Source organism: Amblyomma americanum, chromosome 2 (genome assembly GCF_052857255.1).
Source record: "Amblyomma americanum isolate KBUSLIRL-KWMA chromosome 2, ASM5285725v1, whole genome shotgun sequence".
Classification (NCBI taxonomy): Eukaryota; Metazoa; Arthropoda; class Arachnida; order Ixodida; family Ixodidae; genus Amblyomma; species Amblyomma americanum.
This window is the reverse complement of record NC_135498.1, coordinates 161021962-161039047: the sequence shown is the minus strand read 5'-3', so window position 1 is coordinate 161039047 and position 17086 is coordinate 161021962. Positions and strand designations below refer to the sequence as shown.

The 17086-nt window shown below is 45.4% G+C and overlaps 1 protein-coding gene and 1 long non-coding RNA gene across 2 annotated transcripts; both read right to left on the bottom strand.

Moving 5' to 3' along the window:
- Positions 1–9572: 9572 nt before the first annotated feature.
- Positions 9573–10998, bottom strand: LOC144120178 (uncharacterized). Its single transcript, XM_077652600.1, has 9 exons — positions 10857–10998; positions 10718–10777; positions 10579–10659; positions 10440–10499; positions 10301–10381; positions 10162–10221; positions 10023–10103; positions 9884–9943; positions 9573–9667 (listed from the first exon to the last, which is right to left on the bottom strand). The coding sequence occupies exons 1-9, from the start codon at positions 10996–10998 to the stop codon at positions 9573–9575; spliced, it is 720 nt and encodes a 239-aa protein (XP_077508726.1).
- Positions 10999–11968: 970 nt separating this feature from the next.
- On the bottom strand, positions 11969–12894 carry LOC144119217 (uncharacterized). The gene is made up of 4 exons (XR_013312298.1): positions 12792–12894; positions 12247–12327; positions 12108–12167; positions 11969–12049 (listed from the first exon to the last, which is right to left on the bottom strand). It is a non-coding gene; the product is annotated as an uncharacterized LOC144119217 (long non-coding RNA).
- Positions 12895–17086: the final 4192 nt, after the last annotated feature.

The following is a 17086-nucleotide window of genomic DNA, read 5'->3' as shown; positions in this document are numbered from 1 at the left end:
AAAGCAGAGAGGTGGCATAAGTTTTAAAGTTTAGGAAGACGTTTTTTTAAAGGAAATGGCGAATTGTATTAACAACTTACAGCACAACAAACAAAAATAAAGGAAAAAAACTGAGCATAGTGGCAACAACCACTGCCCCATTTCAAAGGGGATGCTCCTACCTTCCATCCATCCATCGTGTTGTGCGCGCGCTCGGCAGCAATGCCGGGAAACGCATTTCGCTGTAACTGCTGCGATATTCGTCTGGCCAAAGCACAAAATATAATACGAGTGTCACTCTGTTCTGCGGTGCATGCGGCGTCGGTTAGCAGCGGTATTCTCAGCAAACCACTTTCGAAGCTACTGCTTCTGGTGGGCACAGACTGTTGAAGCCACGAGCGGTTATATTTTTGCTTGTTTATGCTTTGGTTGACCCATTTTCGCGGGAAAAGGAACAAGGAAAAACTGCGCAACAAGACAGTGACGAAGTGGAACGAACGAGCACAACACGACATGCGCAGAAACAAGAAAGGCTCGTCATCCAAGAGATTGAGCACGTCTTGTATAACGACCGAGCGAAATTACGGCCTCACGGGTGGAAGGCACCATTTGCAGATGGTCGTTAAAGCCCCGACTCCATTAATGTAACCACATTAATAAGGAAACAGAACACATTAATGCAGTGTTTATTTACAGGAACATTTCATTGATGCAGTTTCACTGGCATCGCCTGTTTGAGCACTTTTTGCTTCTCGCGATTGGACGCCTTATCTTCGTTCATTGCCTCAGTAAAAAAATAAAACCTCGTCAATACATAAAAACTTAATCACATCCCTTGTAAGAGCGCGGGAGTGCTCGTTGCAGCCGACCTCTTGGAGTGCATGCCCTTGTAGAAAATGTAAAAACGACATCATGCTCCCTGCATGCAGCTCGTTTCTGCTGAAAAAGGCAGTGAATGCATTTTCTAGTTTAGTTATTAGCACTTCAATGCGCTTTGAAGCGTACACCAAACCTCCATGGTCAGGCTCCCTCGTCAGTGAGGCATTCTCATTTTTATCAGCCTCTAGGGTCAAAATAGCCAAGGCAGATGCACATGCGGGGCATGAGAATCTTTTCAGTGATTTCCTGACAATGTAGCCAGCGACATACAAAATGAGTCGGCTGTCGCCTTTCTTTTCTACGCAGCCTTTATGACCAAACATGCTGTCCTGCTCATGCAGCACTGCTGAAGCATGTGCGAGGTTTCCCTCGATCGTCCAAGAGGTCATCAATTGCTATCTGTGCCGCCTTTTCTTTCCTTGCATCACAGGGCTGCAGAAGAGAACTCACAACCTCAGCTGGGGAATTTCCGTTCCTTGGCGGCTTTGCAAATTGTAGAAGGCTAGGTTATTTACTATAAGCAAAAACTGCTCTGTAGAGGGGTGGTCATTGCAGCCGAATGATTGTCTTACAATTCCAAATAAATTTTCCAATTTGTCTTGGCTCAAATTGGCTGTCAGGAGATATTTGTATTTTAGTGATGACGTCACATAATCCGCAAGTGAGCTTGTGCTTTTCAGCGTCACACGAAGTCCGAGGGCAGTACCTGCACTGACAAATCCACCGCCGTGCTGAGCAGCATACCGTTCCCATTCATTCCAGGTTAGAAATTCTTCCAGAAAGCTCGCACTCGCTGACTCTGGCCGAAGCCCTTTGGAGGGCACCCTTGATGTCATGACAAATATCAAACGTTCCATGAGCTTCACAAATCGTTCTGTTGGCCCAATTGTACGGAAAATTTTGTCTAGCTTATCCTTGTAAAAATAAAGTCCTTTCAAAACCTCATCACTGAGCAGCTGGAAGGCAAGGTAGACACGCATTTTGTCAAATGCATTCGGCTGCAAATGAAATAAAGTTAAATGTGGCATGAGTTTCAATGTAAACGCGTCTTTGTCAAACTCCCACGCTTCTTTGATAACGTCGACGTATGCATTACCACCTGGGATCTGCACTCCCTTATATAGAAGTAAATGCATCCCTTATACATCTTACGATGTGCGGAAAATCAAATGAAATGAAGGTTCCTTGTTTTGTCCACGGGATGTTGAACCTTGCACTTGATTTCCTGGGCTGATGCTGGAAAGATGGAAATGCTTCGATTAACACAATAAACAATATCGTGGGCACAATGCAGACACAGATTAGCGAAGGGGAAGCACACCAGAAAGACGCGCTTTCACTCGACGAGCGACATGAGGAGCTGCGGCGGCGGCATCGGCTTCTCTGCTCGCCTAATACCCTCTTTACATGGGAAGCCTTAACCGCGGTTAAGCTTAACTACAGTTAAGGCGTTTAGCCACGGTTAGAATTAACTGCAGTTCGCCGCGCCTAGACACAGTTTAGCCTAGTGTTCCTGTATATGCTCCCGCACCTCCCGTTCCTGTATATGCTCCCGCAACAAACCTTCACCTACATGCAACCATCTCTAATGAACTAATAATGAAGATTTCATTACTTCCTGTAAACAAGTCTCTTTCTTCAAACAGTTTTGCTCACAGACGATAGTAAAATGCCAGCATGAGCTTTCCATTTTTATATGATTCATTCTTGTTGTGCACTGCTGTTTATGTTGCTGTTTCATTGCCATTGTACTACCTTTTTCAGTGTTGTGTTTGTGTCACATGGTCTGCGTATTGGCAGCTATTCTATCACTTGCTGTTTGCTTATAATTTTCGTGTATAACTGGCCATCGTCTTGCTACATTGCCAATCAGCAACTTGTTGGTACTTTGTCAAGCACAACACAAAACACAACGCAAAAATTTCAGCAGTAAAAGACCTTTCATCTCATCACATGCTGTAATATCAAATAACTTCCAGCTGTTTTGATCACTCTTTATTGAGCGAGTTATTTTCTTTGTCTAGAAATTTTGCAAGCAGTTGCACCATGCTTGCATTTATGGCATTCGCTTCCTTTTGAAGGCGCACCATTATCTTGCGCATTTTGTGTGCCTTGCGGTCAGCCTTTGCTGCCTCACTTTCTCCTTTATGGACGGCAACTAGCTGCTCTATAGCAGATCCTTGTCGCTTGTGGCGGCTTTTTTGGGGTTCCCTTCTTTTGGCGCTTGTGCCAGCACCGGCACTGCTCCTTGCCCCTGCAGTGGCACTGTTGCTTGCGCCAGCACTGGCTTTGCTTGTGTCGCCACTGCTGTTGCCTGTGCTTTGCAGTACAGGTACTGCAGCACTGGCACTGTAAATGGGAGAGCTGGCCACAAGTTGTGAGAGGTCGTCACTTCTGCTTCCTTCAGGCAGGCTGTCCTCCCATGACAGGAGCACTTCTGAGCTGTCCAGTGCCTCATTGACAACTGGCAGCTGCACATGATAAACATTACAAGTCAGCATGTTATCACCTCAGAAAAGAGAGCAATCATCTGCTTCCACGATATATTAGAAAAACACAAACTTGTGATGGCCAAACTGGAAAGAAGGCTTGCGGTTCAAATTTTTGTTTTCCTGAACATAACTAAATAGATATATGAAGATCCAGACATGTACATCAGCATTCCCCAGCCCCAACTTTCACATGAAGCAATGGGTTCAGTTCAGTTTTTCCTGAATACTGCTGCAGAGTGCAATCGCCTTCCTTTTGGTTTATGTGACTCGAAATATTTTGTGAAGGAGTTGTAGAATTTTTGTACGCTCCTAGTGTTGGTGTTGTGATGAATGTTGGATTTTATGTCCTTTAAATGACTTGTGGCTGTTTCGGCTAATGGTTTCATGGATTTTATAATTGTGTGCCGTCCTGCTTGGGCCAAAGTTATGGCTCGCAGTATGTACAAATAAATAAATGAATGAACAGCTGAACAAGACAGTATACCAAACTGATCAATGTCAATAACAAGCAATATGATAAACATTTGAAAGCATGTGGGGCATGGTTGACCAAGGGTAAACCGAGCTGGTGAGGTTGAGTTGAACAGAAGTACATGGAAAGTGAGGTGTGAACTCTGGCACATCTAGGCGCTACAATCTGAAGACGCAAGTGGCATTTCCGCTCCCGATTGCCATTAATGCCCATGGTTGTGGGAGTAGCTAACTCTACATCTCCCCTCCCAATCTGTCCAATGGTTCCAAAGGAAGGATTTCTGGGTTAGTTGGTTTATCATTCAAGGCTTAAAAACAGCACGAAAAATGGGATGATACAGAAAGAAGGAATAGACAGCATTGAACTTGCAATTGAGTGTATTTTATGTGAAATGACAATAAATACAGAAAGCATGCACAAAAAGCTCATAGACAAAAACGCAATGCAATACTGATATTACTTATATACTTCGAACGAAGACAGCGCAAAAAAGGACAACCACAGAAGAGGACATGACACAAAGAACGTTTCTCTTCTGTGGTTGTCCTTTTTTACGCTGTCGTTCATTCCAAGTATAAATCACCAACTAGCCCACGACTTTGTTTTATTGAATTACTTGGACATTACAGATATCACATAGAAATTTATTATCTCTTTGCTACTTCCCTTCAGTGTCCCTGTAGAGAAACAACAGTTCGCAATAACAGCTTATGATCCACAGGTTGCTGCATTACTCCACTGTATTCAAGCCCAGTTGCTAAATGAATCAATGGACGAAGATGAGTATCTACAAGAGAGAAGGATGAAGCTGAGGCTACATAGGCACAGGTGTGAAAGATGAACTGTCATACAGCACTAGCAATACTAATATATCACACAAATAAAGGCACCGAAATTCTGGTGCGTGCCATAACTTCATCTTACTAGAGACCACGGTGGAAGAATATTATAGGTGTCGGAACGGCGGCGCTTGGAGCGGAGCGGCCGTGTCCCACCGCGCGTGCATGCTTTGACAGTTCGCCGACAGGTGGCGTGGCGATGCAGGGGGCCTTAAAGCCCCTTGATAATTTGAAAGTAGCGACACTCTCCTCCGCGCCGCGCTTTCCTCCTCGATTCTCCTCGCGCGGCGGCTGCGAGCTCTGCGCACGGCACGCTTTTTCTCCCTGGCGCCCGCTGGCCGGCCGCAGCAGTGAGTGAAGCGCGTGTTTTTGGGCCAGGTCTGCGCTCCAGGAGTGCACAAAATATTTGAAAAATTGCCAGAAAAGCATTGAGAATGCCTAAAGTAACGTTCATGAAGAGATTGGTTTCTTCTTAGAACTGTTTGATTGGTGAATACTGATGTAAGCAAAGCTTTCAGGCGAGTTCTCTACTGCAGACACTTTTTAAGTCACATGATAAGGTGTTTTGCTTTGTGCACCTGATCTAGTACTGCCTCTGACTTTGTCAGTGCTTGTTTTTTTAGAGCGTGAACACTGTAACCGCGGTAAAATTTCGGAAAACGACCCAGGATGGTGTTTTGAACTTCAAGATCAGAGAAGGTCAAAGCGGGATTTGGTCTATTTCGCTACTGTCAAGCTATCTGTCTAAGCATAGTATATGTCACGTGATCAACCGTTAGTTTGGATCATTGGTTAAGTATACAATTCTTTTGACGAATAACCGGGCGAAATTATTTGATATTTAGTAAATTGCAATTAAAACCCAAATTTGCGCTGCAGCATCGAGTCATATACCGTTAAAAATCTTAGGCCAAGTGTAATAGCATTGTGCTGGTTAGCGATCTGCATTAATCTGCGTTAATTATTTAATTTTGTATAAAACCAAACTTTGAGCTATATGATCAAGTCATATACCGTTGAAAAGCTTAGAATGAATGCAGATGCTCTAAGTCAGTTAGCGATCCCTATTAATTAGCGTTAATGAGCTATATGCAATCAAAACCACCCTTCGCTTTGTAGCATCGAGTCATATACGTTTCGAAAGCTTAGGTTGAATGCAAATGAGCTGCGCAAGTTATCGACCTGAATTATTGCTAATTATTTAACTGCACTTACATCCAAACATTCCACTATAGATGGAAAATAAGGGCAAGTGTAATGCATTATGCTAGCTAGCCAAATTTAAAGATAAACTTCACAACACAGCTAACACTATAACTAGGCTGAATATGAACTGCTTCGAAATGTTTTTCTTTGCTTGTGCATACTTGCGTGCAGTAGGCCTTATTTAGCGCGCACCAGCTTGCAATAAATTAGTCATGAGTGCATCTTTCTTCCATACCTTTGTCTCATCAGTGTTAAATTGGTTTTTGCACTCTAGTCTGTTCACTGAATAAAACAGTTGCGCACCTTTAATGCGATCAAGGACAACCATCCATCGACCGCAATTCATTGAACATTATTAGAAACTAGTGTCAAGGAAGGTTAATAATTTACCTATGAGAGAATGCATTCTATTTCTCTAGGCACGATAAACGCCTCTCGATAATGTAATATTGTTCTTGACCCCAAAATTTCGTTCCAGTATGTAGTAGGGGATATAAAGCTGGTATGTTGATTAGGCACCACAAAAAAAATGTATTATTAAAGAAAATGAGAGTATGGGCAGCAGGATGATTTATTTCGTGCAGGCACAAGAACTTTGATTCACAAGATACACGTAACAGACGGGAGTATCACATAATATTCAGCATCTACGCTAGCGCAGAAATGTACTATGTTGCATTGATGACAGATGAGAAAAACATGCTCATGGAACTACAACAGTGATGTATGTCATAGCTCAAATCAACGTCAGTTTGTACAGGTATACAGTAGTTTCATGCAACTGAGAGTTGACGGACAATGGGATCTTGAGCTTGTCTGTTAAAAATTGCGGAATTTTTTTTACAAAGGCGACGCTGCAGGTACAAGAACTAGCACGTTTTGAGTCCAGTCGCTATCAGCAGAGAAGATGATGCAATGCGTGGATGCTTTGGTGATTCGTTCCGTCCTGTCCTCGCATGCGAAATAATCTAAAAACGAAGCAGCAAACCTTCGAAGGGTGCGTTCCAAACAACGGCGTGAACCATTTATTACGACGTCTTGGTTAATCCCCTAATGTGACATCGCATATGGCTGGTAGGTTTCTGTGTGAAATAGGATTAACCGCGCCGTCATAAAAATTGGTCGATGTTATTTGCTGAAGGGTCCCCTTCTAGTTTCTTTATTGAGCTGTATCTGACTGTAGCAGATAAAATGCGCAAGTGATACTTAGAAAAAAGCAATATATCTGCAGTGAATATTGGTAAGCTTGGCTTCATACAACACGCAAAAAGCTGCCTTAATCAATATCAGTGGGTACCGACTGTGGCGTTTGAACTTTAAGTCATCTCCTAAGGCTCAGATTACGTACACAACTTTACAGAGGCAGTTGCACCCCATTTACGTCTTGCGGAAGCGCTTACTGCCACCTCACTTGATGGTGGACACTGCGGCACGCATGCCAACACTCTTGCTGGCGCATTTCGCACTTTCAGCAGCAGAAAATCTTTTTGACGCTTCAGTTTTGACAAGAATCTGCATTCGCAGATTGCAGAATATCTCAACAATATTAGGAATCACGTTGTGACAAGAAGGAAAGCATGTTTGCCCTGAAATGCTTCGAGTAACGCTTTGCTGCACCTCGGCCACGTTTACAGAATTATGTATCAGCGCTTCTTTATTGTTGCGGACGAAGTTTTCAGCAACTTTGATGACCTCAATGACGCCTTGAGACGGAGTAGTCAGAGACTGATGGTGCTCAGAAAAATTTTTGAATTCTATCAACTTGGCAGTTGTGCCATTATGAACCAATGATTTGTGGCAATCTTCACACTGCATCCGCTTTGTCAGCCAGGAGACAACGTAACCCGCGAGGTAGGCAATCGATTCCTCTACTTCAGGACTTAGATCTACAAGGTCTTCTGGGGCTTGAATGTTGCTTGTCGTGAGTTTTTCCTCACTTGTGTCCAGCAAATTTATCAACAAATAGCCCTCCTCTTTAGAATAGCCACCATGCTTGCTGGGCTTGAGGAACTGCGCTAGAGTTGCGCTCCTCAGGTTGCATTTAAATTCATACAGTCGCGGGACAGGATTTTTCGCCCGCAGGGTGGAAAACAAATTTTCGAGACCATCTTGGCTTAATCTGCTTAGGAAGACGTACTGAAAGTTGTACTGGCTGAGAAGAGCATCTTGGACTTCCAGAGACGTTCTTGTGGCTAAAATGATTCCTGTCTGTACAGGCTTCCAAACTGCTTTGCTTTGGTTGCCAATAACAATTTTAGAGAACATTTCGGCTCTCGCGTGCAAAAATGATACACTGTCTTGATAAGCCTCCTCAACCGCATGGCTGAAAGCGAGGTTTGTCGTTCGTGAGGTCATCAGGCGAAACCACCTAAATATTGTTTCAATGAACCACGCGGTAGTACGCGCATTTCTGGGAATTTTTCCCTTTTCCTCAAGCAGACGCAAACCAGAAGCCGTGTCGTTATGAAAAAGAGAAAAAGCCGGGCCTACTTTCATTTTATCATAATGATTTGGGTCAAGAACAGTCGCGTTCAAGTGCGGCGCGAGCTTTATGTCATCCTTTTCGTCATGCCTCACAAGGGCCTTTATAAACTCGACGTTCACGCAGTTTGTCGGCAAATCGTGTTTCTTCACAATTTCGTTGGGAAGGTAAATGAGCTGGCCTTTTGTCAAATGATTTCTTAGATTTTTCAACAAGTGTGGTACGTCGGCCATAAACCAAAGCTTTCTCTGTGGATCACAGGGGTGAGGGCAACTGGTTCGCGGCCTGCTGTGCTTTCCGACGGTGATTCCAAATAACTTCCAAAGTGCCTGATTCGCACTGCCCATGTCTGAAACAGCAACATGAATATTGATCCCGATAGACTCGCAGGCGGTAATTAGGTCAACTACATGAGCTTTAAAGCTGGCAGTATGGATAGAGTTGCCGGTCAGTTGATATCCGATGGTTTGCTTCCATCTGGTGGAAAGACCTCCCAGCATAAATACCAAAGCGTGCGTGGCTAAGCAGTCATCAGGAAGCGAACCATCGGACAAAGGCAGTGTGGTGCGCCCAAGACTTCACAGCATGAATGATCATATACGAGACCCGACGTGATCTGCATCTCGTCTACCATCAAAATGGCGTGGTGTTCCTCCGGCTTCATGAGATTCACCTGTAGAATGCAAACCGCTGTTAGGAATGACTTAAAGTAAGCTCACGATTGTATTAATGTATCAAATAAACATACAAACTTAAGACGCGCTGGAGACACCACTAAAAAAAAGCAGAAACGCAGCCAAACATATAGGTATAACTGTTCAACATATTAGTTTCGTAACAATGAAAAGAAAGGTAAAACCGTCAAAATCAACCAGCCAAAGCGACCTGGTACCAGGCAAGCTCACAGTACAACAGGCTTGGTGTATGGTAACTATTTACCTTGATCTTGAGGGGTTCCAAAATATCAGTAAGAAGTCCGGGTCGAAACTTTGCATGTTCGATGTGCCTTTGCAGGGTGCGTTCTGAGGGCAAAGGGTAACCATATTCTCTTAGGACACTGTAGCCCCGCGTCCCACATGCCAGCCGCAGCCTCAGTGACTTCACAAGTGTGTCAGCTTCCCACCGCGATCCCTGATTTGACAGCCACTCCAGTGACGACATCTGATCGTCGTTGAAAAGATGTTTGAGCTTTTTCTTCAGCTGTTCCCTTTGCGCCTCGCTCTTCAAGTATCTTTTTCTTGCAGCTTGCAATCTCCTATTTGACTCCCTTCATTGCGCTCCAATTCTGCTATGCGTTCCAAGAGGGCCTGGTGCGATGCTGTAAAAAGAAAAATTTTAGTATCTGCAATGTACGTCTATAGGTCAAGCGTACGCTGAAGAACAAGAAACATCGCGTGCAGGGTTTACAAACAGACGCGGAAAGCTCCCTTTCTCTGACTAAGTATGAAAGAAAGGTCTGGTGGCAGCAGAAACTGCGTTAAAGAGCACTGTATCGTTGGCTACCGCAACATAATGCATAAAAGGGGTCATTTACCATTGGGAAAAACCGCTTCGGGGCTAGGAACAGGTTCGCCAGGGCAGTCTTGAGGTGGTGCTGATGGAGAAATTAAATAGCCGTATGAGTACGCGGCCACTCACTGACTTCGTGTGTGCTTAAAGAGACAGCAGCTTACAGGAGGGTAAAGTGGGAGAAGTGGCGGGCCCTATTGCCGACGCACTGCAGTGCTGGGGCAAGCACGCGGTGGCCTCATGCGCTGTGTAAAAGATCGCAATGTCATTAAATTCAACAACTAAATAAAATGTGTAATTTACCATTGATCAAAGCTGGTTCGTGGCTCGCACCAGGTTCGTCACGGCAGTCTTGAGATGGTGCTGATGGAGAAATTAAATAGCTGTATGAGTACGCGGCCACTCACTGACTTCGTGTGTGCTTAAAGAGACAGCAGCTTACAGGAGGGTAAAGTGGGAGAAGTGGCGGGCCCTATTGCCGACGCACTGCAGTGCTGGGGCAAGCACGCGGTGGCCTCATGCGCTGTGTAAAAGATCGCAATGTCATTAAATTCAACAACTAAATAAAATGTGTAATTTACCATTGATCAAAGCTGGTTCGTGGCTCGCACCAGGTTCGTCACGGCAGTCTTGAGATGGTGCTGATGGAGAAATTAAATAGCTGTATGAGTACGCGGCCACTCACTGACTTCGTGTGTGCTTAAAGAGACAGCAGCTTACAGGAGGGTAAAGTGGGAGAAGTGGCGGGCCCTATTGCCGACGCACTGCAGTGCTGGGGCAAGCACGCGGTGGCCTCATGCGCTGTGTAAAAGATCGCAATGTCATTAAATTCAACAACTAAATAAAATGTGTAATTTACCATTGATCAAAGCTGGTTCGTGGCTCGCACCAGGTTCGTCACGGCAGTCTTGAGATGGTGCTGATGGAGAAATTAAATAGCTGTATGAGTACGCGGCCACTCACTGACTTCGTGTGTGCTTAAAGAGACAGCAGCTTACAGGAGGGTAAAGTGGGAGAAGTGGCGGGCCCTATTGCCGACGCACTGCAGTGCTGGGGCAAGCACGCGGTGGCCTCATGCGCTGTGTAAAAGATCGCAATGTCATTAAATTCAACAACTAAATAAAATGTGTAATTTACCATTGATCAAAGCTGGTTCGTGGCTCGCACCAGGTTCATCACGGCAGTCTTGAGATGGTGCTGATGGAGAAATTAAATAGCTGTATGAGTACGCGGCCACTCACTGACTTCGTGTGTGCTTAAAGAGACAGCAGCTTACAGGAGGGTAAAGTGGGAGAAGTGGCGGGCCCTATTGCAGACGCACTGCAGTGCTGGGGCAAGCACGCGGTGGCCTCATGCGCTGTGTAAAAGATCGCAATGTCATTAAATTCAACAACTAAATAAAATGTGTAATTTACCATTGATCAAAGCTGGTTCGTGGCTCGCACCAGGTTTGTCACGGCAGTCTTGAGATGGTGCTGATGGAGAAATTAAATAGCTGTATGAGTACGCGGCCACTCACTGACTTCGTGTGTGCTTAAAGAGACAGCAGCTTACAGGAGGGTAAAGTGGGAGAAGTGGCGGGCCCTATTGCCGACGCACTGCAGTGCTGGGGCAAGCACGCGGTGGCCTCATGCGCTGTGTAAAAGATCGCAATGTCATTAAATTCAACAACTAAATAAAATGTGTAATTTACCATTGATCAAAGCTGGTTCGTGGCTCGCACCAGGTTCGTCACGGCAGTCTTGAGATGGTGCTGATGGAGAAATTAAATAGCTGTATGAGTACGCGGCCACTCACTGACTTCGTGTGTGCTTAAAGAGACAGCAGCTTACAGGAGGGTAAAGTGGGAGAAGTGGCGGGCCCTATTGCCGACGCACTGCAGTGCTGGGGCAAGCACGCGGTGGCCTCATGCGCTGTGTAAAAGATCGCAATGTCATTAAATTCAACAACTAAATAAAATGTGTAATTTACCATTGATCAAAGCTGGTTCGTGGCTCGCACCAGGTTCGTCACGGCAGTCTTGAGATGGTGCTGATGGAGAAATTAAATAGCTGTATGAGTACGCGGCCACTCACTGACTTCGTGTGTGCTTAAAGAGACAGCAGCTTACAGGAGGGTAAAGTGGGAGAAGTGGCGGGCCCTATTGCCGACGCACTGCAGTGCTGGGGCAAGCACGCGGTGGCCTCATGCGCTGTGTAAAAGATCGCAATGTCATTAAATTCAACAACTAAATAAAATGTGTAATTTACCATTGATCAAAGCTGGTTCGTGGCTCGCACCAGGTTCGTCACGGCAGTCTTGAGATGGTGCTGATGGAGAAATTAAATAGCTGTATGAGTACGCGGCCACTCACTGACTTCGTGTGTGCTTAAAGAGACAGAGGCTTACAGGAGGGTAAAGTGGGAGAAGTGGCGGGCCCTATTGCAGACGCACTGCAGTGCTGGGGCAAGCACGCGGTGGCCTCATGCGCTGTGTAAAGAGTAATTTCATTGAACACGACAATAAAAAAAATTACAGGGTGCACTGAAGTCTTCAACGCGCGGAAATGCGAAAGCGTAACTGCCACATCATTAACTATCGCTATCCGTATCTATCACTATCTACCGTAATGCCGTCAAGTGATCTATCATAACTGTCACTATCCGTAACGAACACTATCACCTCATTCTCCGGACCTATTATTATCATTTACTACTAACATCCGTAACTGTCACCATCATTAGCTATCACTATTCATAATCATCACTATATAATCTGATGCCGTCACGTGACTTACTGATACACCTTAATTTTCGTTGAGTTACGTTGTCAGTCTTATCTCTATTATCTCATAACATCTAACGAGTCATCTATACATTTACTTTAATTTTTTATACTTTCTTGTTTTCTCATAAATGGAGGTCGGAAAACAGCAAGCCACATAAATAACTTACTACTGTCATCGGGAGGTTCATGTCTCTGTCGAGGAGGCTTCCTTTGCTTCGGGAGAGGTCGGTGAGAGAAAATTGTCGGAACTGCGTTGGGCCTCAGCTTTTTTTTCCCAAGTTCGTGTAATATTCGTGGCTCAAACTGGCCTTCAGTGAAATGTAGCTAGAACATAGGGCGATGAGTGAACCACTCAGACAAGATGGAAAAAAAATCTTCTTGCATACAATTGATATAAGTAATATGCTACAGTGCTAAGAATTGTTGCTCGCAAAATGTTCCCGTTTTTGAGTCATAACCATAATCATTACTGAGTGTTTAAGTTTCGCAAATACAGCAAATTAATGCAATGATTCCGTCTGATTTTACATCGACTGGAAAAGTTTTCCCGCAGAAAAAGAAAACGCGGAATAGCGCTTTTAGAGCTCCAGCTTTCAAAGCGAAGGTTCTCGGCCAGCGCCTAGTCGTCACAATCAAGGTGAAGCGTGTGTGACCATGTGAACACCCCCTGCACATTGGCCGTATCCCTGATAAAACCAAGCCAAACGTGTTAACCCCCTCATGCGTAGAGGCATGGCAAGACACATTCAAGAATAGAAAATAAAAATGTACGAACTATCTAGCGCTCATTACCCGCAATACCGCGGGTTTACTTGCCAATGAGTTTTTTTCAGGGCCAGCATTCATTGTTCTTAAGTAACCGACGAACACTAGTATAAGCTCGAAAGACTAGCTCTTCTACAAGCCACAATTTCGATTTTTAGTAAAGGAGGCGAGGGATCCTAGCAAAATCGCGACAAATGCAATCGAGATGCTGTACCTTCCCGCATATCATTGACAGCAGAAAGCAGACTATAGTGCCGTACTTCTGACTGTACAGAAGTCTACAGCGTATAAAATGATGGAGCCTCGCAGAATATTAAGCATGCTGCAGAGGACAACCTCTATAAGTTGCCGCAGCAAAAATATGAAGGAGCAAGCAGGGAGAATAGAAAACGCAGCGTCAGGTGACGCGTTATTACGGACAGTGAGAAAGGCGCCTTAACTCGCAAACAACGCTGTTCTTTGTAGGAATAAAGTTCTTTCGGCCAATATTGTGAAGCCACTGCTTCTTGCGCAAGTTGTCACGCTTGCCTTGAGGTATCATGAACACCGCATAACCATCCTCAGGCCGCTTGCTGCAGCTGTACGTGCAACAGCACGGCATAGCGTTTGCACGTTGCAAGAAAAGCACAGCGCGTAATATTCGCTCGCCGAGCCTAGGAGAAAAATGGCGCGAAAGAAAAAGACAAAAACAAGCAAAACGCCGGACCCGCGCGTTTCCAAGGGCGACGGCAGGGAGACCAATCGTCGCGCAGGAAATCGGGCGGAGAGCCGGCCCTCAGGGAATGGGGGCGAAAGGGGCGAGGAGGTCCCGCGGCGGCGGCAAAGTTCAATGAATGGCGGTACTTATTATCAAGGGGCTTTAGAGGGCCTTGGCTAGCGCCGCCTGCGCCGGTCAAAGCGCGTCTGGGCACGTATCTTGCTTCAGTTTTGTGGACGTTGCTTTCTCGACAATCATGCAATTGTGAGCACAATGGACAAGAAGTGTTTCGTTCCACATTGCACGACAAGATATAAAGGCTGTACCGAAAAACTGTCCCTCTTTTCCGTGCCGAAAGATGAAGAGCGCTTGAATCTTTGGCGTCAAGCTATCCCAAGGAAGGATCGCTGCCTTCAAGCGAACGACCACGTGTGTGAAAAGCACCTCGAGCCCCACCTCGTGACCGGGGCATGGACACAGCAGTACAAAGGACATGTCCTGGTGAGTGTTCCATGAAAGGCTTCATTGGCGAGTAATGCTGTGCCAACAATATTTCTCGGTTGCCCGCTGTACCTATCGAAATCACTGAAAACAAGAAAGCGGCCCGCGGAAAGACAAGCTTTGCCTTCGTCGAAAAAACAAGTCGCATCATCAACTGACTGTAACCAGGAAGGGGCCTCAAGCCCGTGCCAAACATCCGCGAATGCATTCGACAACGACATGAATGTGATGGAAAGCCAAACTTCTGCAGTAATGCCTCAGCCTGTTGGTCCGTACTCATCACTGGAAACTACATGCGCCACTTTCGCAAGCTTATTCGCCGACCTGCCACGGTCATTTCTTCCATTGAGTTCTTGGGGGTATCATCTGCTTGACGTGGGAGAAGTACGAAGCGTCATCTTCTCCCAGCTGGCGCGCACCCAAACACCTGTCGGGGTTTTGCTATCAGATGCATTCCCGCCGACACAAAGCCCTGCACCTTCTTTGGTAACCACTAAAACTGTTGAAATTCAGGAAGATATGCTGGCGAAAATTGCCATGATGGGCAGGCCAGTTTCTATGGCACATCTTGGATATGAAGGAACTTTATCAACTGTAGATGATGTAAAAGCTCTCTCAGAGCATGTGGACAACACAAAACTCTGCGCTGGTGGACCTAATGTTTTGGAGTACCCGCATGCTGAAACAAAGTGTGCATACCTAGATATTAATCAGAAGTGGCGCCATAGAGGATGCTCTATAGTTGTTCACTCAAACTCTTCAGCATGTCACAAATGTGCAGGTCTTTCAAACGTCCTGCGGATGCACCAGAAAAGAACAGAAGAAAGAAAGCGCAGGCATCAGCCTGCTGCTGTGCATCTCTTGCCTTCATACCAAAGCAAGGACAAAGTTGCGGTCTTGCGTTGAGCAAATTATGCTCTGAAAAGAGCGAAGAATCGTGCCATCAACAGAGTGAAGAAACTGTCAGCGGAACTTGCGGAAGCTCGCCTCAACATGCAAAAATGTCAGAAGAACTGGAGCACAAGCTCTTCAAAACTAACATTCCTAGTGCTCAGCTGACGGTAGTGAAAGAGTGCGTAGCAGCAGCTAAGCTAGCTAACAAGAAAAGCCGCCGCTACACGGAACAGTGGCTTCTAATGTGTTTGCTTTTACATATACGCAGCCTATCTGCATATTGCTTTCTCTGAGACAATGATGTGCTCCCTCTTCCATGCGTAACGACAGTGCGCAGGTAGTTAAGCATGGTAAGATTCAAGTGCGATTTTTACACGCGGTTTTTCACGGCACTGAAGAAAAAGATGGCCGCTAAGGATAACTTCCAGCGCCGTGGGATTCTTGTTTTTGACGAAATGCACGTTAGAAAAGAAATACGAGTACATTCAAAGTCTATGACATATAGTGGCTTCGTCAATTATGGCAATTCATCACAGGCTCACGACGACCTTGCAGACCATGCACTTGTATTTATGTTTCGCCCGTTTGGTGACAAGTATTCTCAGCCAGTCGCAGTGTTTGCAAGCAAGGGCCCAACAAAAGGAGCCATACTTGCACAGCTCGTCTTAAAAGCGATATTTTTGCTTGAAGAAGCGGGGGCCATAGTCGACGCAGTCGTCTGCGATGGCGCTAGTACAAATCGTTCAATGTGTAAAGAGTTCGGTGTGAGTGGAGCACTGAAAAGTACTAGGAACTACTTCACGCATCCTGCTGATGAAAACCGTAATGTGTATGTGTTTTCGGACGAGCCCCATCTCATGAAATGCGTTTGGAACGGGGATCGAGTTCAATGGGCACATTTTGATAGGCTCTTTGTAGAAGATTCAAAGCAGCCAGGGAACTTGCGCCGTGGCCTAAATTAACTTTTTCCCACATCAATCCTTCAACGACCGAAAAAATGCAGGTGAAGCTGGCCACTCAACTGTTCAGCATGAGTGTAGCCAAAGGATTCGAATTCTATTCACAGAGAGGCACAAAAGGACTCGAAAATGTGAAGGCAACGGTGAAATTCCCGCTGAGGCTTAACAATCGAACTGAATCGAAGCCCTGAATCGAACTCATACAAAGGAGGGCGTCACCGTTGGAAGCAAAGATTTAAGAGTCCTCGCTTCGTCGCTCTATTGGCTAAATGACTGGGAAAAAGAAGTGGTATCAGGAAAGATATCTTGGGCAAGTTTCCTCACCGATCAAACCGCTGAAGGTCTTCGCGTGACTATTTTGCCCGCATAGGAACTATCAAGGTACCTGTTGAAGTAGTGCGGTTTCAAATACGTCTTAACCAGAAAATTTAACCAAGATGTGATCGAACGCTTCTTCGGTGTTATCTGGCAAGCTGGAGGTCAAAATGACCACCCGTCTATGCCCACGTTTCTGCAACTATACAATATGCTATCAGTCTATAGTATCATTAAGCCTCCTAAATTCGGGAATTGTCAAGTCAACAATGTGGAATCTGAGCACGGTGTACCTGTGCTAACGTTGAATGACTTGAAACTTGCTTTTGAT

Excerpts from the sequence above, each read along its gene's own strand:
- LOC144120178 (XM_077652600.1), bottom strand. The coding sequence starts at position 10,998 with ATGGTAAATTACACATTTTATTTAGTTGTTGAATTTAATGACATTGCG. Across the intron at positions 10,778-10,856 it reads TTCTCCCACTTTACCCTCCT|CACCATCTCAAGACTGCCGT; the intron begins GTAAGCTGCTGT and ends TTTCTCCATCAG. Across the intron at positions 10,500-10,578 it reads TTCTCCCACTTTACCCTCCT|CACCATCTCAAGACTGCCGT; the intron begins GTAAGCTGCTGT and ends TTTCTCCATCAG.